We start from the raw sequence: 25,605 nt of genomic DNA, 5'->3' as shown, positions 1-25,605 counted from the left end.
AAGACATAAAACAATTATACCATCCAACTGCCTATGCAATGCAGGGATGATGAGAAGTTACAGCATTATATTAAGGGCATTGTTCAAATGTCCCAAACAGGTTTGGGACATCAACCATCTCTTACGGAAGCTTGTTTTAGTGTTTGATCACCCTCTTGGTGAAGAAATGTTTCCTGATACTCTGAACCTCACCTGGCACAGCTTTGAGCCATTCCCACATGTCCTGTCAGTGGATCCCAGGGAGAAATGCTCAGCATGTCCTGCTCCACTTCTGCTCCTCAGGGAGCAATGAGGTCACCCCTCATCATCCTTTTCTCCAAACTAAGCAAACTCACTTTTCTCAGCCACTTGGCATCTATCTGCTGAGCACCTGCAGATGGGTCCTTTGCAAGCAGAGAAGAAATGCCAGCACCCAGGCTGGATCTGGAAGAGGGAGAAGAAAGTCTGTGTTTGTGGGCAGAAGCCTTTCCCAGGCTGCTCACCACCTGGGCAGCTGCCTCATGTGTGGCTGTCCGTTCACAGTGCCAGGACTTTGTACTTCCCCTCCTTGGGGCTCCTGCTGTGGCAGGGTGTGACTCTGGGGTGAGGTAGAAAGAAACACCAAATTGTGACTCAAGGCAAGAGGAGAGATCTGGACGCTCCTGTAGCAAGGCTGCACCAGGCAGTGCAGGCTAGTAGGAGAGCAGAGCCCAGGGATATGGGGCAGAAGGTACAGAGAAGCGGAGGCCAGGTGATGAGCCGCGGGTCAGGGGCTGGCTTTGGAGACTGCCACTTGGAAACACCTGTCCCAGAACCAGCTGCAGAGATGCAGGTGTGGAGCTGGGCTTGCCTTTAGGGAAACATTGGAACACTACCTGGCACAAGCAGAAGGACCCATCAGCATTAACATTCCATCTTACCCAGCAAAAAATGGTGAGGATAGAATCTACACTGTTAGTAACACTGAGACTTTTTCTGTAATTTTTGTGCATTTATTTTATTTGGATCATTAGGGCTGGGATCTTTTGAGGGCTGGCACATGCCATAGCTGATGGCCCAGTCCTCCTTTAGCCATGTTCCAAGGCACCTTCCAACATCACTGACATGGTTCTGGGCTCTTGTTTGCTGGAGGAGCCTTGGGGGTCTCTTTCCCTTCTCTTCAGGAGTTGCTGTGACCCTTCAGAGGAGCATTTACTGTGCCATCTGGAAGTGGCAGCCCTGTGCAGAACCTTACCTGATTCAACCTGGGGCCCTTCTTGCTCTGCAGGAATAGCAATGGGAGCAGAGGGGTGGCTGCCAGGATCCCCAGCAGCAGCAGTGGAAGAGGTGGCGTTTCTGCTGCTGTGTTGCACAGCGACACGTGCATGCTGCTGCATGAACGTCACTGTGCAGTTTTGGAGGGACACCCCCAGCATCCAGCCCAGCAGCTCTGCATCCATCCTGTGTTTGATTGGGACAGTTGTCATAGTGTCTTCCACCATGACTCTTCCAACACTATTGCCAAACATCTCCATCTCCTGATGGATCCAGGATTGCAGGGTCTGGAGGAGAGTTGCATGGGTCTGGAAGTGGTTCAACAAGCTTGCAGGCTGGATGCCACCCACAGGACACCTGAGCACTCCTTCTTGAAGCCCACCTTTGCAGTGCTCCAGCATGATGGAGCTCGTGGGCAGCTGGATGTCCCACAGCCACTCCTACCTGGTGGATGACTCATGTCGTAGAGGTGTGGTGACATGCTCCACACAGTCATCATCCAGCTGCAAGGATTGCAGGACTGACACGATCCCCCAAGCAGAGGGGTTACTCGGGCTTGTTCTCAGCCCATCACAGGATGGACAGGTAGCAGAACTGGCGGAGGCTCTGCATCACATAACTGGCCTTCTGTCCAGACAGATGGGACAGCAGGTCTAACTTCAGTGTAATTTCTGGAGTTGCACAATTACTCCGCATAAAAGCCACAAATGATTGCAATTTCATTCTCAGATTTGTCTTCTTGTACACTACTTTCACTGCAATAACTCCTTTTGCAGAGATTTCTTCTTAGAACACCAGAAAAATCATAAATGATGCACCCTTTCTCTCTCTGCAGAAATAGCAGCAAAATAAACAAACTTGAAAAACAGATATTCTAACCTTTGTACCACATTTCAATTTCTTTCATTTTCTCATTCACTTGCTGTTTTTATTACTCTGAAAATGGATAGAGACTTCTTATTTGTCCCCTGCACAGATGCAAAACATAGAGCATATTTTGTCAGCAATATACCTTTTCATTAAGTCTTACTTTCTGAAATTGTAAAATCTTTGTTAGTATTGTTGAACAGCTTGTGCTCTGAACCTTAGTGCTTTCAGTGTTACAGAAGTCCTAGTGAAAGCATTTGCATCAGTTCGTTATCAGCATGCCAATGTGGTATTTATCTTTTGTTCCTTTCTTCCCCTTTAATTTAAAATGTACATTTCATTCTAAATTGCTGTGAGTACATGGCAGTTGGAAAGGTCTCTTTAGACTTGCTGCATATTCAAGGTGCCCTTAATGTTGGAGATGTCTGTAGTGAGTAGGAGAAACAAAGCTTCTGTAGAGAACAGCTGTGGTAGAAAATGGATGTAGAGACTGATGAGGAGATCATGCCTTTTGCTGGAGAAGAGCATGCCTCACTGGCATTGGGTGCAGGAAGGAAGACTGTTGCTCACAGAAGACATCATTCATAAGAATGCCAATCAATGTTTTGATTAATTATATATTTTAAACAAAGCCGTTTCCAAGAACATGTCTGGATTTCCCTCCTTCTTGGGTTCAATCTTTCATAGATTCCAGTTGTGTACAAGAGTAAAGCCCCACTTCCTGTGCAATCTGACTGTAGTGGCAAAGGTTTAAAATATTTTCAAGACTGCCATGTTACACCAGGAGTACAAATTATTCTTTTGTCAGAAACCACCCACAGCTGTTGACTTCTATGAAATAGTTTGCATAGGCCATTATGCTTTGCCCTGATTATGAACAACAAACCTTGTCTGTCAGGCTATGCACCATTCGCATTACAGTATTATATGTAAGTCTGAACAAAAGTGTTATTATACTCATGTGGAAAGGTATTTTAGCAAGAATTAAATTATTTCAAGGTATATAACATAGTTAAAAATACAACAATTTGTTCATATTTATTCACAAATATCTTTTTATACTTATTTTCTTATCCATTATTAAATATTGGTAGTCCTTTTAAGTACAATAATGCTAGAAGGTGACAGTGTTGAAACTACTGCAGTGAAATTTGCAAAAATCTGAAGTTTGACATATCTTGTTTTGCAAGTTGTCTATAATTTTCGAATAACTAGTGTATACTCTAGATCATATTGTCTTTTCACAAATGGACAAATAACTCTTTACCTGATAATGTGAGCCATCTTCAAGTCTTTCAGGAAATAGAGGCCACAGTGTGTCAACAGGCATTAGGTCAGTGTTACAAACAGGAAGGTATTATAGGCAATAATAGTCCTCAGATAACTGTGTTTGTGTAGGGACAAGTCTGAAGCAATACAGCTAATACATATGTGGCTTTGCTTAATATTCTTTGACATTGTTATAATTATTTATAGCAATATGTATGACTGGATTACTATAAGCACAAGAAAGTGGCCTTTGTACAAAGGTATCTATACAAAGATAGCCTTTGTATATCTTTGTAATATTGGCTTTATACTTAAAACCAGTATCTATGCCTGCACATTAAGTAATTGTGTTTTGGATGTTTTATATGTAACAGGGCCACGGAGCACAAAAGGATTGTTAATCATCAGCTGAGTTACCAGCCAGAGAGTATTCATCTTGTAAGCAGTAGGTCTTGGTGGATGCTTGTATAGTTTCAGATTTGTCTGCACTCATCTGGAGCATTCTCCTCATTTGTTGCTCACCTGCAGGTGCTGTCATAGTTCACAACAGTGGTGACTGTAGTTTCTTCAACATCCCCAATCAATTTAGAGGGAAAAACGGGGGGTTGTATTCTCTCTTTAAGATCAGTCAGTAAACGTACCTAGGTTTGGAGTTTTATTTTGGAGTGTTGTTTTTCTCACTTCACGTTTAATTGTAATTTAGCACTGTTAAGATATAAGGAAGTTGCAAAATATTTCCAGAGCAATTGAGGTTTCCCGGCTGCAGCTTCAATACTTGTGATTGCAGAGACGTTGATATGTTGCCACTGCTTTTTCCTATAGTGACATCTCAGCAAGCTCAAAGATGAAATGTAAATTCTCAGTCTCCCATGGGTATGCATGTCAAAGTCAATTTTGAGTTTCTTTCCTTGCATTCTTTGCCTCAGATTTACTCAGAGGCAATATCCAACAGAAAGAATGCCACCTTCTATTAAAACGCAATGGAGTCTATTTCAGTTATTATTTTTGCTCTGTAGTTTTGAGGAAAACATTCATGTTTTCTGGTTTCAAAAAAAATTGTTGCTCTAGGAAGAGGATTTTTAGTGTTGTCAGGTTGTATGTTTGTGTCTATCTATATACAGTCATAAGTATGCATATATATAAAATACATATGTATGTGTTACATGTTCTATATAGATCTCTATAGATACATGTATAAACTTTCCTGTGGGAATCTTTAGAGGAATAGTTATGGAGCTCTCTTCAAAATATATTCAGTGACAATCTTGCTATTTCTCTGTGAAAGGTATTAAACACAGACTGTCAATCTGTTGGTACAATTTGAGAGCATGGATTGCCAACTCTCCAGAGAGATGGTTAGCACTCTTCCCTGTACTTCTCACACCTGTTCATAGTTACCTAAATCTGGAGTTAGAAGCCATCACGGTGTGTTCACTGCACTTAGCAAGGTAATTTCTGGTTACGTCATGGTGATCTTGTGAGATATTGTCCCAAGCAGACTATTGGGAAACTCCAATTTCAAGTATTCTTATGTAGTGGTTGCCATTTTATTTCAGGCTGTTAGTGGGGTTCATCTTTACTGTTCATCTTCAATTTTAGTGGGGTTCATCTTTACTGTTCAGGGCAACTGGATTGGAAGATTTTTAACTGCACCCTGTGGGTATGACATCTGCTGTTATTTCAGGGAGATGATTTTAAGTAACTTCATTTCCATGCTGTTGTCCTTAATGAATAGGTTTTTGTATATCTCTAACAGAAACTTGTTTATTTTAAAGAGACATTATTATACTTTGTTTCAATCTATGTTGTTTCCTTTTTATTTATTGGTTTGGTGGTTTTTTTTTTTGCAGCTCAAGAAGTTCATAAGAACTCCAGAGATCCCTTCAAAGCACGTGAGAAACTGGGTCCCCAAGGTCCTGGAGCAGCGACGACAAGGGTTGGAGTTGTACTTGCAGGTGAGTCTCCTTGCAGCCTGCTGAAAGTAAAAGCAGCATCTGTTTTCAGAGCATTAGAAAATATGAAGTGTGATGTTTTACTGATAGGTAATTTTAGAGGTGGAAAATGATCTGGACATTTACCAGCAGTGGTGATTTCTGTTCACTTAGCAGGACTAGCAACTAGAAAACTAGACTGTTTTGCGTTTTTTTCCTGATTTTTCCAAATGCTGCTGATTGACTTCAGTGAGCCTTTGTTTTCCTCTGCCTAAAATGGGGAAAATAATGTTGTTCTTTCCAAAGTTGTTCTGACTGTACCAATCAAAAGTGTTGCAGGAAAAATATAAGGAGGCTTTATTTAGCTCACCTCTATTTAGACAGACTTGAGAAGCATCAGCTCATAAAATTCATATCCCTCTGCTGTACATGAATTGTTCTTCTAGCTGAAATAGGCACCTGTCATCTCATACTAATCTCAGTTGATTTGGACATTTGCATTTTAAGTCTTAGATTCTACCTAGATGGGTCATGATTTTGATAAAGACAATAAGAGGAGTCTTCAGGAATGATGCAGTTGTATAGACATCTAAATATATCAGGAATAAATCCCATTCATTTTTAATAAATGGAATTTCTATTGTCACAGGGCTTTAGAAAATGCCCTGTGGTATAGGTTCACAGCTGTTTCTCTGGTGGCAAAGCCAGATGAAGGTGTTAGTGTAAACATGTTCCCAGTTCACTGTACTTTTAGCTGCACTAATGCAAATGCTGTTTTACTGAAGGGGATCATAGAAATAATGTGTCAAAACATAATTGTTTCGGGAGGAAGGCAAGAATAACAGTCTTCTATTTTTATTCATATCAGCCACTTGCAGTGAATTTTTTTTTTTTCCGATTTCCATACAACTTTCTTTTGGACATAATTACTACCAAGGTACATGTACCTATTTGTCTTAAGCAGTTGATTTCGTTAAAAAGATACAGAGGTAATTTGGTTATCACTTTTTAATTGCTGATAAACTGTAAAAGAACATCTCCCCCTACTGGAAGAGTTAGTCAACTCTTGTTCTTTTGCAGTCTTGCACATTTAATTAACTGCTCCTCTCTTCAGTTGCTGTTGGCTGTCATAAGAATATGCAATGGTTTAGGTTGGAAGGGACTGCTGGGCATCATCTATTTAAAACATGACAAGCCTCTAAGTTATATCCATACTAATGTGCATACTAATTTAAACAAGAAGAAAATCATTAATACTTTTGTCAAAGTAATTAATTTCTGTTTCTGCTAATAGGAAGCAGAATTAATCAACAGTGAAATTTTAACTTTTAAGATAATTAGGGCCTGATTCTAGACAATGAAAAGTTCATATAAAGGCACTTTGGTTATTAGATGTTTTTCAATAATGGCAAGCGTTTACCAAAACACAGTGTAAGAATGTACTACAATTTCATGAGACATGATCAGGTTTTTATTTAACACCATGTATGTAAAACATTGCAAACATATTTTCAGGTGATACTGCCGACAGTTAATCTGCAGGAGCTGTTTGGCTGCTGCTGTCATTGGTCAGTGGTGGTGCTTGTAGCCAACTATTTGTGCAGCAGATAAAGTTTTATGAAGTCATGCCAGTTGTTATTTGTTATGTATAAAACCAGCCAGAACATTATGCCAAGACTGAGCAATTACATAGATGTTAGGTTCAATGAATTTGTTTTAGCATGCCATGCAGATGGCTGTCAAATACAGACCTGTACCTGACATGGTCTAGTCATGTTGGGTTCTTAATTTATTTTAACTAAATAGTCTTCTATAATTAAATGCAGATAAAAATATTGACATGAAATGAGAGTATAGATAGTCAGTCTCTATTAAGTAGTAAAGAAAGCAAGACATTTCCCTGTCTAAGACAGAAAGTGCCAGCACCTTGTTACTTCTTTGTGACCTTTTCATGATGAAACCGCCCTTTTAAATCCTTTCAGCACAGGTTGTTTGTTTCTTGGAGTGGATGGACAGGAGCTCAGAAACATTTCATTATATCTTTTTGAAGAGTAGCAAAAATTATGAATAAATGAAGTAGTATTAAATTGTGAGCTACAAGGAGTAATTTTTTTTAATGTATCAGTAGCCACTGCCAGCTAGTAGTCATCAGATTGCTTATTTTAATTCTGTTTTTGAAAGGTTGGGTCAGGACTTTTTCTTGTTATAATAGAACAATTTTCATGGAATTTTGAAATAATGATTTATCTTATACTATTTTAAGTAAGACTTTTGTATTTTACAAGTTTGACTGGAATTTGCAACTTCTGTTTTTAATACTGTGAAACAATTGACTAGAAGCAGTAATGTGCTTAGTAATTCAACTGCATGTATAATAATATTTACAGAGTCCTTGTGAATACTGAGAACAATCAGCTGACTGACAAGAGGAAAGAAGGATTATGTTTAATTTATTAATGAGGAAACAGATGCAAAGATAAGTGAATGACAGATTGTGGCCCCAAACATTCAAGCAAGTTAGTATGAAGAAATAAGCTATTGTACCTCTGCTGATCATGGTAAAGGTCTCTGTGCATGATCTTAATCTACAGCACAAAGGACTTAAGCCAAGCTGGTTTAGTCTTTGCTAAATAAGAAAATCACAGAATATGCTGAATTGGAAGGGACCTGCAAGGATCATCGGGTCCAACTCCTGGCCCTGCATAGGACACCCCGAGAGTCACACCATGTGCCTGAGAGCATTGTCCAAATGCTTATTGAACTCTGTCAGGCTGGTGCTGTGGTCACTTCCCTGAGGAGCCTGTTCAGTGCCCAACCACCCTCTGGATGAAGAACTTTTCCTGATATCTGACCTAAACCTCCCCTGACACAACTTCAGGCCATTCTCTTGAGTCCTGTCACTGTCACCACATAGAAGAAATTAACGCCTGCCCATCCGCTTCCCCTCATAAGGATGAAGACCACAAGGAGGTCTCCCCTCGGTCTCCTCTAAATCTCAAAATGCCTGTTACTGCCAGTAGAAGAGCACTAAACCAGCTTTTATTACCTTGTGGTGGCCATCAACTAGGTAACTTTATAGTTACTTATTTGTATGTCTGAGCTTGTAGCTGGCAGTAGAGCAGAGATGAGAATCCAGGTGGTTTTGATTTAAAATTTGGAAAAGAAATCACTGGGTTACACTATTGCTGACAAAAATCTCTCTTGATAGTATTTTTAGACTGCAGCAAGATTTGAACTTCAATTATGGTTAGAAATAGCTTCTCCTGATGAGCTTCCTGAGGAGTTTGGTGTTGAAGAAAGGTAGAAGATAAGGATTTTAAGCAGCTAGTTGTATAAGGCGCCTATAATTTGAGAAGGGCTGCCAATAGGACCTGCACTGAAAAGTGACTCCTCATAGTAGTGAGCATGGATAAATGTATTTGCTTGAAAGTACCAGAAGGTGAAGGTAAGTGTGGAAAATAATGGAGCAGGCTGATATCCAGTATTGTAGCTTCTGGATGGTGTTTGTTTGGTTTGGGTTTTTTTTCATCCACTGTCCAGTTTTGGACTGACTGTTATCACAAAGCAATACAGAAGTTAGTTTGTATGTGTATTTAAAGAAGATATAAATCACTTGAAAAGCTCCCTCTTCCATAGTTTTTTATTGTGTAGGAGTTCAGTAAGTAATTTTGTAGATGGACCAAGTGAACAGATAGTTGGGGTTTTATTTTGGACATTGAAGACATTGGTGGGATTCTTAAGGGTGGCACTGGAGGGACCTTATCTAATTGGCTATCAAAGCAGCTGCAGCTGCGTTGGATCAGATCAGTATTTGTTACAAATACATTTGATATGATGTACTATTGGAGGAGCAGTTTTTACAGAGCTTATTTCCTGTGAATTGTTAATGGGGAAGAATTTGATCTAGCCACCTGCTCATTTGGAGTTAGGTCATATCCTTCTCCCAGTAAGCTGACATTGCCGTCCAGTCTGTCTACCCCAGGGACTTGCCCTTTGACAGGTCTGCCTTTTAAAGTTCAATGGAATAGATATTTTCTAGCCCCCTTGGGCTGAAGAAATCTCATCATTTGCTGATATCATCAGTCCAACAAGATAACAAGCATCGTTAACAGAATTCACTGTGAAGTGGCACCCATACCTAAGCATGAGACTTCGTAGCTGCTGCTAGTCTTCACTGAAATGATTTGCTTATAGGGAAAGATTTTGATGGAGGCCCAGATTTTTGGTTAGTTTCAGGGTACTAAGTCATTTCATGTGGTCTGGATGACCTGAAGAAATTCTTCTTGTGACTGGCAAGGCTCTAATATAAAACAGAGAGCTGTAGACCTTCTGAAGTGCTCTGTATATATGTATGGTCTCTATGTACATACATCTCTAACCAGAGTTAATATGTAGAGCTAATATTTCTCTCTTGGCTGAGGTCAAGAAAACATACTTGCCTTTTATTTATTCTTGAACTTTTTACAAAGAGAACAGTCCTGATTCCTGGAGATAAGATTGGTTAAAGTGCTCCTTGGCTGTGAGACGTGAAGACTTGATGAACTTCAACATTCCAGCAGTTTCAGGAATCCAAATCTTAAAAATGAATTATGGCGTTTATGAAACTGGACTAGAGATTTGTTTTCCATTTAAGGAAATAATCTGGAGATCTGAGAAGCACTTTGACCTATATTTCAGTATTCTTCAAAATGCAATTCCTTTAAAAAATATTTTAACTACCAATCCTTCCTGAAAAAGATAAGTAAAACCATATCTTCTATGATTTTGCTTTTAAGAAATTAAAATCCAGTCCTATACTCCTTAGCTGTCTTAGTTTCCAGCCGATTGGAGTTAGGAAAACAGTGCATGTAATAATGAATAATGTGTCATTGCTTTATGAGTAAGCTCATCAGAAGCATAAAGAAGAAAAGCACACGTTATTGTATTGCATTTTTTTACTCTTTTGGGGGGAACAGTTCAACAGCAACTGCAAAAAAAAATGAAGACAAATGAGCTATTTCTGTAGGTAGTGACTGCAGAGGAAAAACTATCATACAGAAATTTGGCTCAAGATGTCATTTCTTCATGGGCCACTATGATTTTCTTTAATTACTTCAATAAGCATTGATACAAAATTCCTTGTGGTAAAGTTTAAATAAATAAATAACCTTTCCTGACTGGACAGTGGTTATGAACAAACTTTTGTACTGTTTTCTCTTAAGTTGATCTAGTTTTGTGATGTTACTTCATGAAAGTTTTAGATTCAGTTAAAAAATACTGAAAGGTTCTTTTTGTTGATTTGAAAGCTTTGTTGCAGAGCATTTCAGACCTAATTTCACATTGCAACTGGGATAAGAATTGTGCATTCCTTGAGCTTCAGTCATTGCCCCTTTCCACTATCATTCTGGGGATTGTGTTAATGTGATTTCTCAGGGTTTTTTATCTAATTGTGAAGAAAAAGAGTTTTCTATCACCTCTTGGGAAGTTTCATTAGTTCTTCACTGCTTAACTGATTCAATTTCTGTTGACATCTTGCTATTCTAACAAGAAGGAATGTGAACTCAGCCATTTATAACCTTGTCCATTGTCAGGAAGACTGGAGAGATCTCTGCTCTAAGATGAGCCATCTAGGCTCCTGATGCCAGTGTGCAAGTACTCCACATAGTGTTTTTGCTAGAGGTTTGCTTTTCAATAGCCAAATACTCCTGTTCTGTAACTGCAGCTGAAATCCTGCTTCAGTACTCTCTTGCCTGGAGAAGACTCAGAAAAGAAAATAAATTTATTTGAGGAAAAGAAATCCTTGGTGATATACATGGTTTTCACTGTTTTCTCTTCTCTTTGTGAAGTAGAGGTAAAAATTGTCCCATGATAATACATAAAGTTATCTGAGCTCTCTTAAGCAGAACAAAAACTAAGACTTCATATAAAGACAGGAAGATCTTGATTGTGGCTTAAGATGATACAGCTCTCTAGGGTTAGAAGTAATCTGTAAGTGCTTTCTAAGTGTAACAGGTTTTGATGTTATATATGTAATGTCTGTAGAGGTGAACTGGTGCTGTTGGAGCTGTTTAGAATTATTGAGATCTGTGTGTGATACGTGCACTTTTATGAGATATTTGATTGCTTTTTGGCCAATAAAAATGGATCAAGTTTGTTACTGTTTAGTTCTGGAAATGCAATGGCAAAATGAACTTAGAGCTATTCAATGATCTTTCAACTATTTAAATTTTATTTCTGTGCAGTTCACATTCATCACATTTATCCCTTCTGTCAATGTTAATATTCATTATAATTGTTCTTCCTTTATATTCTCAAAAATCCATTCTGTATCAAGCATTTAATTGTTCCCATATACCTGTGTACCTTTGCCAAAGGGTGTTGTGAACACAAAATTTTGAGTTAGTTCAATTTGAAGACTGGAAAGGTGTATTAAAGGACAGCATATATCAAGCATAGAAGGCCCTCTAGTTGGAAATAACTTTTGAAGCTGATGGAGTTTTGAAGAAAAATGTCTTATATGTTAGTCTTGCACATTTATACTCTTTCTTGGTATCCATTTATAACCATTTTGGGATATAGGATACAGTGCTTAAATGGATCTTTAGTCTGAAGCAATGACCCTTCTTATATAATCCTGACAGTAATTAGAGACATGCTTGTTGTTCATTTTGTTATTAGATTTGTTTAAACATTAATGTGTTTTCAAGAACTGAGCCCTGTATGTATCATGAACACCATCTTAAAAGAAAAAAGAGTTAATTGTGTGGTTGAGAAGATATGTTTGAATCACTGAGATGTATCTATAGAGATAGATAGAGGTATGCAGGTCATGTGACTGTGCAAAGCCACTTGTAAAGGCTAATGCCTTTTCAGACCAGATGCTTTACACATGGGAGATACTTTCTTATATAATTAAAACCTGAATTCAGAGGTTGAAATTTTTAGCTATAAAAGTTTTGTGCCAAATGTGGACTTTTTTCTTCTCCACCTTATCCTGTGTGTGCCTGACCTGTGGGGGTTTTTCCCACTAGGCTTCTGTTTAACCATTCCCCATGTCTGAGAGCAGGAGCTGGATAGAAATCACTTTGACTTCCTTGTATCATTCATTAGGCACCACAAAGGTTTCTGCAGAGGCAGTCCTTCCCTTTGTCCTATGTACACATTCACTGTTAGGATCTACTTCTAACTAATTTAAAATCAAATTGGCTTATTTGCTGAAAAAAAATTCCCATCAAGTCCAGAACAGATACTTATCTTCCTGATTGTTGTTTCTGGAAACTAGTTTTGTTTTAAATGCGGGTGAATATGCTGAGAGGAAAGGGTCTAGCATTTGAAAGTTGCAAAAAAAAGTTGGATTCAGTGAAATAAGATTTAACTGATGTTTTGCTGGAAAGTCTGTTGAATCACCTACATCTATTAATCACATTGAAAATTCTCTCCATTATCCAAAATTATTCAGTCTCTTCCTTCTCTAAGTCCATTTAGTGTGCAGTAATCAAGGCTGAACAGCTCCTGTAAGGAGTTCTAAAAGCAATGGTATGATAAGTATAAAAAGACAAAATGTTCTTTGTCCTCATTAAAGATTGTGAGCGGAGTGTTAAATAATATTAATGGCTGGGCTTGTCAGTACTTAACAGTACTTTCCTAGTACAAGTGATTTTATTGATCGATACAGTCTCAATGTAACAGGGCAGATTATTCTACTGATTTTATCGAAACCTTAACTAAGTTTGTTAGTGTACCACATATCCTTAAATAGATCTAGATGATGATGTAGATTAAGAAAAGCAGACCACCATCCATCTTTTTTTGATCGGTTAATAACTTAAATCCATCATTGCTGTGACCAGCTTTTTTAAGATTCTGTTGTGCATACGTGTTTCTTTGGTGGTAAAGATACATAGCTGGGTTTAGATGGCTGTGGATTTTAAAGAAGTGTGCCTGACACATGCAGGATTGCATATTTGTTAAGGGGAAGCAGAAAGCCAAAGAAAACAGGGAAGCAAAATAATTCTGTAGATAATTTAAAGGAGAGGCATTTATTAAAACTGTCTGTCTGTAGAGATTTATGAAGAATGAAAGCATTTTTCAAGCATGCTCAGAAAATTACCTGGTTTGTGTTTTAGGAGTTAAATTTTTGCTTTTCAACTGTTGTGATTTATGATTAATATTTCTTTTCCTTCAGCTTTACTAATCTGTTTGGTTTTGCTGTATAGAATTGTGCTGCATGAACTCTCTAATTTTACTTTTACATGTTAGAGGTGATCAAAATAAATTTTACTTAGTTAAGCACAGAATTTACGTAAGTAGTTGTGACATGTTTAGAAACCATGTCTAAGTGCTAGTTCTCTTTTCATTATACTGTGTATCATAATGATATTGTATTACACACTTTTGCCCAAGTTAAGATGAACATCAAATTGTACTAATTGTGCATTTCCATACAGTAAGAAATGGTCTCTGTCATGATTGCATATGCTCAGAATAGCTGAAAAACATTCCAAGAGGAGAGAGAAAGAAATTAAGTCCTCTAAGTTACAGTCTATGAAAGCAAAACTAGGGATATTAAAACTCAAGTGCTGGCACACTGCTGTAGTCTGTTGATGACTGTTCTAACAGCCATGATTCCTTCTAAAGCCATAAAAAGTATGAGATACTTAATTCATTTAGCTGTGATGAAAGAAAATGTGGTCACCTTCCTTATCCTGAATGCAGCTCCACATCTGATGTGTAGGCAATAAATTTTCTTTTTCCTTAACAGATATTTAATAGATTTGCTTGAGCTCTTTGGGAAAGATGGAGGCGAGTCAAAAAACTTTTGTCAGTTCTTGTAAAGTAGGAAGGAGGGAGGGAGCAGTAATTCCTGCAGTCCTATTATCACCACCTGAAGTTTGGTAGAAAGACTCAGGTTTCCCCCATTTTTTAATCAATCCGTAGTATTTTAAACACATTTTCAATTCCTATTCTGTTCTGTTTTGCATAAGGTAATTCTTATATTTTGGTATACAAATGACTATTGCTTTTTAAATTGGACTTTCAAAGCAAGTTTAATCTTAACAGCTTTTTCTTCAAGATTAAAGCTAATGAATTGCTAATAAAGGGATAAACTTATTTTCTACTGAAGGAGTATATTATTTTATTATTGCATGTGTAGTGTAACACACTACGTTTTCTTAAGGTTATTAAGTAGTATACAGCACTAAATTAGAATGTAGTTTAGACCTAGATTGCATTGACTTTATGCAATCTGGTAATATTCTTCTGCGTGCACTCTTTGTGTGGGTGAAGATCTGCCATTAACAGTCTTTACACATTTATAAATCGCACATGAGGGCAGGAGAAAAATGTTCATGAAGAAGTGAATAATTCTTTCTTCACAGCAAGATTTGAATCTGCACATAAGGCACAGGTTGTCTTTGGAGGCCAGAGGAAGAAAACAAAATACGGAATATATGCTGAATAACTGAACCATTTATTATGTGCTTTGGATGAAGAACTCATTCTGGGGGAAAGTAGTGTAGGACCACGCTACATTTGTAAGCAATGTTAAATAAATCCTTATACATGGGAAAGCTGAATTAAAGCTTGATTCTAGTGTGCCATAATAACTTTATTGTCTAACATTGTTTGTATCATTTAACATAGACCATTCTATAAAAAAAACCCAAACAAAAAAAACCAACAAGCTGTGGCTAGTCACAGAGGTTTACCAGAAATATATTGAAATAAAGAAGCAGTAATTCTTGACCTTCTGCTTTCGATGTTGAAAGGAAGGAGCAGAGGAACAGAAAAATTCTTCGCAAGGAGTGCTAAGCAAAATACGAGAGCTAGTCTATCAGTAGCTAAGAGAAGTGAGCAGAGGAAGAAACGGGTAGTCTTCCTCAGATACATTGTGGAACGATGGTCAGTGAGCCTTTTCCTTTGGTTCTGCAGTAAACTGAATGCTCCTGCATTAGACATAATTCCCGTGTGTGTGTGTGTGTGTGTGTGTGTGTGTATGCTGCCTTTTCTTGGCATTTATGCAGTCTTACATGACTCCTTTCTGAAAGATGTTGTAGGATTTCAGAGTGAACTAAGGGGAGAAGGTCCTGTGGTCATGGGTAGCTTAGAAGAATAACAAATGCTTGTTATCTTCTCTAACATTGTCTGTCTCTACCCACATCACTATTGATTCTTTTTTTTTTTTACCTGCTTGTTGTCTCTGTTGTCCAAATATAATATAGATTTAGTTAAGTGTAAAAACCTCATTTTACACTAAACCCATTCACTGCAAAATTTTTTGACTCAGATAGGCTTGGATTTCTGTGGAGGTACTTTTGCAAACAAATACACATTACTGAATGATGCCTAAATTTTTAACTCTGATACGGATTTTTCCTGTCGACTTAGAAAAGGTTAAAATAAGAAACTTCCAGGGTTACTTATGGTAAAAACTGTGAATTATATATAAGAAAATTTTCAAGAAGTATTGATGTAAAAATGGAGGCTCATGATGCAGTTTCTTCTTTTAAATTTCTCATAATTATCATTGTCTTTATCTAATATACTTTTTCTTCCATAGATGAAAAAAGTTTGAAGAAACAAAGCATGAAGCAGAAGTAGAACCTTTAATTTCATTAGGCATGTTGTAACTGGCGAAGATTAATGTATATATCTCTTGCTAATTCTTTTCAATTACTCAGTTCATATAAATTCCCAAACCTTGTTAATTATGCTGAAGTCAGGTGGTAATTTTTAACAGTGTTTTCACAGCAAGGGAATTTTCCTGGTCTAACCTTGCCCTCCTGTAGAAACTCTCAGCAGATTAGGCATTCTGACTCTAGTCCATTCGTTTTCAGCACAAGCCTAATTGCTGCCGACTGCCTGCCACAGGTACCCTGGTTATTGTACATTTAAGGGATGCAGGTTCTTCTGAGAACAAATAAGGAAAGATTAATTGTTTGTTTTGTTTCATCCCAAGAGAAATGTGGGAGCTTAATCAAGAAAAATAATTTCTTCTGTTGATTTGGCTTATTTGTGGAAAGGGATAATTGTATAGAGGCAGGCATAGAGCTATGCATTTTGAAAGAAATTTTGCCATTTACCTACTTGCGAGGCAAAGATACAGCAAAATGAATGTAACAGAGCATTGGAATTGATGGGGATGGTTCACATTTCTCATAGTAAGTAATTTGGCTGCTGGGCTTTTATTTGAACCAATATTGCTAGGTGGTGTTGTCATTTGTTTTGTCTGCTTCTTTGGATATCTAATCAAGGAGACAATAGTAGGGGGAAAAACACTTTTCCAAATTGTCCTTAATTGCTAGAGCACGAAGTGAGCTAAGCACTCAGGTATTTCCAATTAAAGAACTTGTTTCCAGCAAGCACCATTAAATCTATCTTTCCCAATCTGATAAATAAGCTATCAAAGAGTGGAACAGATTAATTGAGAGCAATTAGTTCAAAGCTCAGTATAGCAGTTAGAGTGAACCAACATTATCAATGAATGCAAATTTTTTGTAAAGCAGTAAGAAGCACTGATGCAACAAAACAGTGTTGAGAGTAGCCACTAAGCACAAAGGAAAATTTTATCTGTGATATAGAAATAAAAGACGTGGGAAATCACCAATCCTACAATTCAGAACCATCACAAGATTTATCCCAATTGCATCTAAAGCATAAGAAAACCCTGCATAAACTACAACACTTGTGTTTGTAGACACAGTAATCTCCAAGTGTGCATTGCTTATGTTAATAGTCAGTAACCCTTGTGTTTGGTAAAGGCTTAGCCTAAACACTGTATTTGATTCCTCTTTAGTACAGGTATGTGTTCCTGTATATCTATACCTTTTGGATGGGCACTCCTTTCTTCCAGCAGCCTGTGCATGCCAAATTGCATTGATCCACATGGTGTAAACATTATTCTGCATGTGGGTGCTCTGGATATTTCTCTTAATGATGAAACATAGAAAAAGCACCTGGATGCTCTCCTTAAGTGCCAGCCTTTTGCCTTTTGACAGCACACACATCATGATGAGGAGGAAGCCTCTCTGTCACCTTAGATATTGAAATAAACTTAGTGGCTCTGAATATTAATATGTTCAAAAAAGGTATTGCATGTTTGTTCACTTGTTGATAAGTGTTGCATATATTCTGCTTTGGAGTAATGTACTCCAACAAGAAGAAGGCACATGAAACAGACTAATCTCTAAGTCAGTTTTTACAGAACTACCTTGGCTAGGTAAGTTATATTGCTGCTCTGTGAGTTGGCATCATTCACATAAATTGATAGCACAAACATACCAGCTGCCAACTTTCAAAACTGCTCTCTTAGAGCATCAGTTTGTGTGATGCATCTCTGGCCTTTACAGCAGCAATGTGGCTGGAGTCTGCTTTTGCAGAATTACAGTTTTAAAATGGTTGGATAAAAACCTTATTTCTTATGCTGTTGCAACCCACTGGGTACGTCTATTCTAGGAAAATGAAAAGGTCAGTGATAACTTTCCCAATAAAACCTTCTGAGAAAATGTCATTCCAGTTATGTGTATCTGACTGGGGGAGTTCATAATCCATTTTTTGAGCTTCATATTTTTTTATTTCTGGAATATCATCATCATTAGAGAAATTCAGCATTCATAACCATAACAGTATCGTGTCATATCAGCTCATGAAGTGATGGTAACAGACATGCTTTAACAAACATAGGAGTAACATCACAGTTGTATTCTGAGTAACTATGGTTTTCTGAGCAGCTTACCTGTAATGTTGGCTTCTGAAAAATATTCAGAATATCTCCAAGAAATCATGAGGAAATTAGACTAGTTTCTTCAGATGTCAAAGCATCCAGATCTTCAAGTGTGCTTTTCAGTATGGGGTCCAGCTCTCACACATAGTTTTGTGGGAAAGGTTCCTAATATAACACACATTAAAAAAAAACCACTCATAAAACTACAGGAGATTATGGAGCAACAAAGAACATGCACAGAATTTAGACTTTACAGTCTTGCAAACAGCAGCATTTAAGCAGCCATCTCTACATTATCCCATCAGATGTTTCTCTGTGTATTTGGACTCAGTCAAGGTCATGCGGTGATATGTGCTAATAGTTTTGAACAGCAGCAGTTGTATAACTTCACAATTAAGAAGCAATTTGTGTTTCTGTAATGATATTGTATTTAAATGCCATGCAGTAGTGCTTACCTGCTTTACAGGGGGATTTTTTTATAATTAATCAAATTCAGGCAAGTTTAATTATGTGACCTGAATTAGTTATCCAGCTTTAAGTGCTGGAATCACAAGGACATGTACTGCAAGAGTAAGTTACCACAAGATATTGGGGGCTTTTTGTAGTATTGGGAATAAAGATTAGTGGGTTTTATGACAAAGTTGCCCTGTAATAATATCAGAGGCTCTTAATAATTGTGGTTCAATGTAGATGCTCAGGAACTGTATTATTAATGTAAAAGTACAGACAACATGACAACATTACAGTGAAGAGGTCCAGCAGCCAGGCTTGACACATCAACCCAAATTTTCAGTGGCAAAAAAAATCCCAAAAATAATCCAAATTTTTCTAGTTTGTCAATTATTTTTGCCCAGTTTTACAAAGCAGTGATGTTCACCAAGGACGTCAGAGAGAAGTCTATCATCAGACAAGACTGATGGATTTGTTACTGTGTGTATGAAGACATGAAAATTATTTTCCCTATAGTATATTTACCAGTTATAACCACCCTATTATCCTTTTTATATCTATAGCAGATTCTTTCAGTTCTCCATCTTCCAACCTTTTCTTGTTTTGTTTTTTTCCCCTGAAACTTAATTCTGTCCCTTTGACTGGTTTATTCAATCTACGTATCTTTCACAGTATTGTTTCCTGATGATCATGTACTGAAGGTCATCTCTGTGGCCAGTCAACAGACAATGCAAGTTTTTTGTAGATTTCAGTTCTACTATAAATCCTTTCTGAACCCTTACGCTACGTCCACATCTGATGGCATACTCACTTTTATTTGCTCATTGTGGAGTCTAGAGTCTGATTAAGCTCTCTGTACTGCTGTATATAGTACTGTTCCGCCTTTTCATTGATGCACCAAGAAATGTGACTTAAATAACAATTATACCTAGCTTCAGATACTAAAGCTTTCTTGTAAGGTAAACCAGACCTTTCGGAAAAAGAATTACCATTGGGAAGAAGAGGTGCAACACAGCATTTTTATGAATTCTTCTTGTGTGGGAAACATGGAGACCAAATATTTGTGCCAAAGTGAGTAATAGAAATAAGGAAGATTGCTGTCTAAAAGGCCAGAATATATGATTCATTAATCATATATTATGATTAATTGAGTGATACTCAATTTCAACCTAATTTGTGGAGTTTACTGACCATAATTAAGTAGGTCTCTGGTTGCTGAGTGAGGAACATCAAGTAATTGCTAAGTGTGAATATATCAAAAATATGGGATTTATAGAGAACATCTTGGCATTCTTGCAGCATTCTAATGTTATGATAATTTTTAACAGAAATATAGATAGCTCTTCTGGTTCTGCTAGCAGGCTAAATTGCAATATTTTTTCTCCATTTTGGAGAAGTCATCCCTCTTTCATTAACAAGTATGTGGAGAATTTTTAGCCAAATCAGAACATTGTCCACAGAATTGCTATGGTGTGACAAATGCAGCCTTCCAGCTGATGCTGCTTGTCTGCCAGAAAAAGTAAATAAACATTCACTGACCAAGTTAGGATGGTCTCTTTTCACAAGTAATTGCATCGTTCCTCACCTTTATCAAGGACTCCCTTGCTGGTGAGTTTTGGGAGGGACAAGTGTCAAGAAACAGAGCCATAATGAAGTACCTGCGATTGAGCAAGGATTACATTGCTCTGTTAATTCTGTAAAAACTTGTCAGTTTGCCACCCAAATAAATGCCTAGACTGCGTAAAACATGGAGCAGAGTGACCTCTAGAAGAAAAATCAATGGCAATTCATATTTCATATGTCTATAATTGCTTGTGAGAGCATGGCAGCAGTTTGTTTATAGAACAGCTTGTTCTACCAGGGATTGTTTCCTGACTTTTTCTTCTTTCCAGTGGTGATGCCTCTCATGGACTGTGAATCACAGCTAGACACAGCAGTAGACAAGTTTTATTGGTGGTGATTTTTTATTATTGTTTTCACATTACTGTCTTCAGAATTGCTGCAATGTGTTCTGTTTCAACCAGTGCACTAATCTATAGTTACATGTAAATCGTGTTCACAACTGTTTCCTTGAAAGACTCATGAAGCTGTTTTTTATCTTCTTTTTAGTAGGCAAGGCTTTATCCTCCATTAAGTTATCCATTTGCTAGTATTTTAGCCATCAAACTGATTCCATTGTATGGCCATCATTTTTAGGCAATTTGTCAGAGAAGCAAGGCATTCTCACAGTCTGCTAATTTAAAGACAGAATTTTGAAAATATCTTTTTTCTCCCCTCTGCTTTGCTTTGGTTTTTTTGGATTTTTTTTGTTTGTTTGTTGGTTTTTTGGTTTTTTTTTTTTGTTTGTTTGTTGGGGGTTTTTTTGAGAAGCTCTTGTAAGATTTGTATCCCCACTGAGGACCAAGATGTCATAGGGATAGAGAAAATGCCGCTCACTTTATGGATTACTGTTAGGTCAACAAAACTTTGGCAGCATTGATTAACTTGACAGTGAGTACAGCAGTACATTTATCACTTATGGCTGTGCTGTAGAAAATCTAATAAGAGGCAAACAATTCCCTTTAGAGCAGTAACAGGTTCACTGTGGCTAACGGTGCATGCACTGGAAATTTCTGACTTTAAATTATACCCTTGCTGCTAGTTGGGTCATTGACTCCAAGCTACTGCACTTTCACTACTATGTTCTGTATTATTAATTTGATCAGAATTGTTTTGGCTTCTGTAAAAGTGTTCAAGCCATATATTGAAGTTCATATAAACTCATAAGCATTTTTGAGGAAGGGATGCAGGAGGAGCATGATCCAAGCTACATTATATAGAAGGGGTAGTTGCCTGTTACAACTACAAATGTTTGGCGTCTTAAAAGGTTATAAAAGAAAAATTTTGAACTGTTGCTTACAAACATGCCTCTAATTTACAGATTTAAATAAATCCCAAACCCAAATCTCTCTTACATTCAATAAGTTTCATTGATTGGTCAGAAACACTTTTTCCACATGTGCAAATATGTTCTTTTTTAATTGCCAGTAATTACCTTAAAAATTCTATGTAAGTTGATTTACAGATAAGTTCTTCCAGTTGTCTTCTTCTTGCAAAAATTATGAGAACTGAGCTGCTAAGAAGATTTTTTTTTGGCTTTGCTGTGTAGAAGTGCCACTGCTTGTCTACAAGTTAGTGTTTGGCTGTAATCTTATAGTGAAATTGAGTTTTTTTCAGTATTTCTTGGTTTCACTTTAATAAAACTTTTCTCAAAATCTATGAGCAGTGCACTGGAAAATGTCTTTGCATTGCAAATATTAAAAACAAACAAGTTTTGGGGGGTTTGTGGTTTTTTTAGAAACGTTTTGTACTGATGAGTTCTCTTAAGTGGAAGCCCTACATACGATCCTATAGAAGAATATCAAGCTTTTTTGCAGTTCAGATAACCAAAAGAATGTAAAGGCCACATATGCAAGTAATTGCGTTTCTAGAAACATGCAGGAAAGAAGATTGAAGAAAATTCTGTATTAAGTGCAGATCAGAATATAGAGTGTGCAGCTTAATTTGTGGGTTTGTGATATAATCTGCAAAATTGCTGTTCAAATGAGAGAGTAGTAGTTTTAATTTTTTTTGTAAATATTAGGATATATGGTACACTAGAGTAGAGATCTAGTTGCCGGTAGCAACTGTTAGTTCAAGTATTTTATGTTATTTTAGGAAACTGTTTAAATTGGAGGTTTTGTTCTGCAGGATCTGTAAAAATGATGTTGTTTTCTTTGTTGGGAGAGAAGTATTCTACTTGAATCAATTGTCAGGAGGCTTAATGTAATAAGGCAGTTTGTGGTCTGACTAAAAGAAACACTGTGCAAAAGAATTCCCATAGCAGTTTGTTTTTAACAGAAAAACTGAGTTCACCTGAACCATAAATACATTGAAAACTGAGGCTTAATAAGGTAGAGCAGCTTCAGAAGGAAGAGGGATTGTTGTCCAAAGTATGTCTTGTAATGACTACAATTTAACCAAAAACCTGTGTTAATGATGGTGAATGAAGCTCTATCAACAATGTAACAGCAGAGCCTTTGCAAGAAGTGATCAAGCAAGTTGACATTAGAAACCTTTGCATAGTTAGGGAAAAAATACAATTAAAATAGTGGCTCTCCTTTCCTTTTTTTTTTTTTTTCTTTTAATTTCCAGGATAGAAGTTGTGTTTCTCACTCTCTTATTGCATTTTAGAGATAACAAGACACATTTCCACACTTTCTCCTGGGTTTGTACAATAAAGGAGTTACCCTACTGGCTGCCTTACTGAACAGAGACCTGGTATTGATTACCTATCACACTGGCATCAGAACTACTCTTAGGATTCAATTTTTTTGTTGTTTTGCATATTTTATTGATCAAAAGTGGTAAATGAGCATCAAGCGTGCAAGAAGACGATGAATTGTTTACTTGCATAAAATAACCTTTCAATAAGGGAAGATGCATTGCTCACACTTTTGGTGCTGTTCTGCTGCCCGAAGCAGATGGCATTCAGCTGCTATTGATTTGCTCCTATAGTTACAGAGCAGCATGTAACAAGGCATGCTCATTTCTCTGAAAGAAGAGGTGAGGTTTTTTGCCAGGGTGGCAGGAGTGAAAAAGGAAGAATGGGGGTTTTGAGGATTGTTTTGGTGTTGTAGGGTTTTTTTTCAAGAAAAAACAAGAAAAATGTTGAAGCTCTGTGCAAACAAAAAGCAGGATTTCTGTGTTTTCAGAGGAAGGGAGTTACTTTGTCCAGTTCTAGCACTTCTGGTGACATTAATTCCTGATGCAGATTGAATCCATGAGCAAGCATACTTAGGATTTTTAAAATAGGCAGAATTTAGTGTCATGAGCTCTACACCACAAGTCTTAACTGCTATGTTTTTTTATTTATTCATGTTTTGTCCTACTTGTGTAAAGACTGTTGATTCATTAGCAAGACAAAATCATACTGCAATATGCTGGGCTTGATTCTGCAAACAGTTAATTTCACTGAAGAATGCAGAATTTAATAATTTTTTGCTGGACCTCTCCTGTAATGGAGGACACACATACATGACAAAGTCAGCTTTCTCTGAAAATTTATGTGGAAGGATATTTAATGCAGAATTTTGGCACGAATGAGATCTCGAATTCTTTGGCAGATTTTAACAAAATGAAGATATGTGATAGAAGAGAGAGTCAACAAATAGTCTATAGGCATGTTCTAAGACAACACATTTTAGTTAATTTGTAGTCTTATTCCTGAAAGAGTAGTTCAGTAGGTGCTACTGAGGAGCAGGGTACAGTCCTTGATCAATCTGTTTTAACATAGAAATAACCCATCTGTCAAGATCCACAAGTGTTGTAGTATAGACTCTTGGTGACAAAACTGGGCCATTTAAGTGTTTTGACAGCACATATTAAAGCCTTTCTTGCCCACCTGATTGTTTTGCAGTTACTTACTGCTGGAAATGTGTACTGTTGCTTTTGGACAGTCTTGAGCATCTTCCTGTTCTTATGTTATTTAGGAAAATAAAATTAAAATATTTATCCCATTGTGACTGCTCTACTGTCCTCCATTTACTTTGTATTGTGTTTCTTTTTAATGAAAATAATGACTGAGTTATGACCCCATGGAAAACATTGTCACAGCATAGTTAGTAGCTAGTTATTTATCAAGAATTTAACTTAAACATGCATGTTAGTATCTGTTGAAAAATGTCCTACTTCATCTATTCAAATTTCTCTTCTCTGACATTGATTTCAATTTGCTTGTGTAATTTATGAAATGCTGTCTAAGCTTTTTTAATATCCATATGGTTATGTGTCACTACATCTTGACCATTTGTTATGCTGCTTCTATAGCATAAGCAGGCAAGAAGACATTGTCTGAATCTTTGACGTTAACCTGTTGGTTCCAATACAGAGTAGACATTTCTTATGAATGTTTTTCAAAGCAAACCTTTGTGATTTTTTTCAGAAAACAGATGCTTTTTAATCAACAGCTAATGCTGTGAGCACAGCACTTATCACATTGTTCCAAGTTGATCTAGTCTTGCTCTCTTGTGGGGCTAAGGAAATGTTTTAAACGTAAGAATGTTTACAAACAGAAGTTAATGTAATAGAACATGGATAAGTCTGTGTTTTAAAACAGGGTTTTCTCTTGCTACAAGAAAGCCCTTTGCTTTCACAAATTTCAACCAATACGTTCATATTCTTGTTCTATACCTGTGGTCTATCTGTACTGTTATGACTGTCTCCAGTTTTCTTCATTTTCTCAATTTCTGAGTTTGTCAGTGGTCAAAACATACTTTGTGCTTCTTTGCCATTGTGTAAGCAACCACCTCCTCAAGTACAGAATCAAGATATCAAAGCAAATTGTTAATGTATTAACTATTCTGGGAAAAAAAAAAAAACCCAGCCAAAAAAACCAGTCCCACATACAGATTTTTACCTTTCTTTTGATGATAAAGGTAAGTAAATGTCTTGCGAACACAACATGTATTTTCTTGTTAAGCTGATTAAAATTTAAGTAAGCTTCAGAGTTTTTAAAATAAAGCTTGCCAATTTCCTTGCAGCTACACTTCCAACACTACAAAATAGCTTAGAGTATTTATTCAACATTGTATTTTGTGCTGAAAGAGCTACCAACACTCAAAACTAACAAACAAAACCCCCAAAAAACCACCATATAAATCTAAATATATTTTGTCAGCTATGTTACCCCTGCTTTACCTCTGCAAAAATGGCACAATTGAGTTCATTAACCCCAGGTGCAGTGAATTCCCTGGGCTTTCTACATTCTCTTGTTTGGGCATCAGAGTGGGTACCTGCTGCTTAGTCTAATTAGTTTCAAAGGGAATGTAGAATCATTTCTCAAGAGTTTACTCTGACCCAAAACATCTGACAAGAAATGTCAGAGAGACAAAATAAGAAGTTATTGTAGAGTTGAATAGCATTTTTGTTACAGTATCTGGTGGAAACAGTGCAGATGAGGAAACCATGCTCAGATGACTTCTAAATTTTTGATCTGACATTTGCATGAAATTGTCATTCTTGTGGAAAGCAAGACTTGTTTTCATAGATAAGTTCCTCAGACCTTATCAAACATCTGTCTCTTGCCTTGTTCTCAGCAAAGCCAGCAAAATGAGTTAGAGCTGTGGGAGACTT

At 37.1% G+C, this 25,605-nt stretch overlaps 1 protein-coding gene across 2 annotated transcripts in view; it reads left to right on the top strand.

Moving 5' to 3' along the window:
- SNX24 (sorting nexin 24) overlaps positions 1–25,605 on the top strand; it is an 88,998-nt gene that overhangs the window by 47,240 nt on the left and 16,153 nt on the right. For both annotated transcript variants that reach the window (XM_069002133.1, XM_069002134.1), the window contains exon 3: positions 5,220–5,324. In XM_069002133.1, the coding sequence (XP_068858234.1) occupies positions 5,220–5,324 (105 nt within the window). The remainder of the gene's footprint in view (positions 1–5,219; positions 5,325–25,605) is intronic.

Source organism: Aphelocoma coerulescens (assembly GCF_041296385.1).
Source record: "Aphelocoma coerulescens isolate FSJ_1873_10779 chromosome Z unlocalized genomic scaffold, UR_Acoe_1.0 ChrZ, whole genome shotgun sequence".
NCBI lineage: Eukaryota > Metazoa > Chordata > Aves > Passeriformes > Corvidae > Aphelocoma > Aphelocoma coerulescens.
The sequence above is the reverse complement of the archived record's forward strand: the minus strand, read 5'-3'. Positions and strand labels throughout refer to the sequence as shown.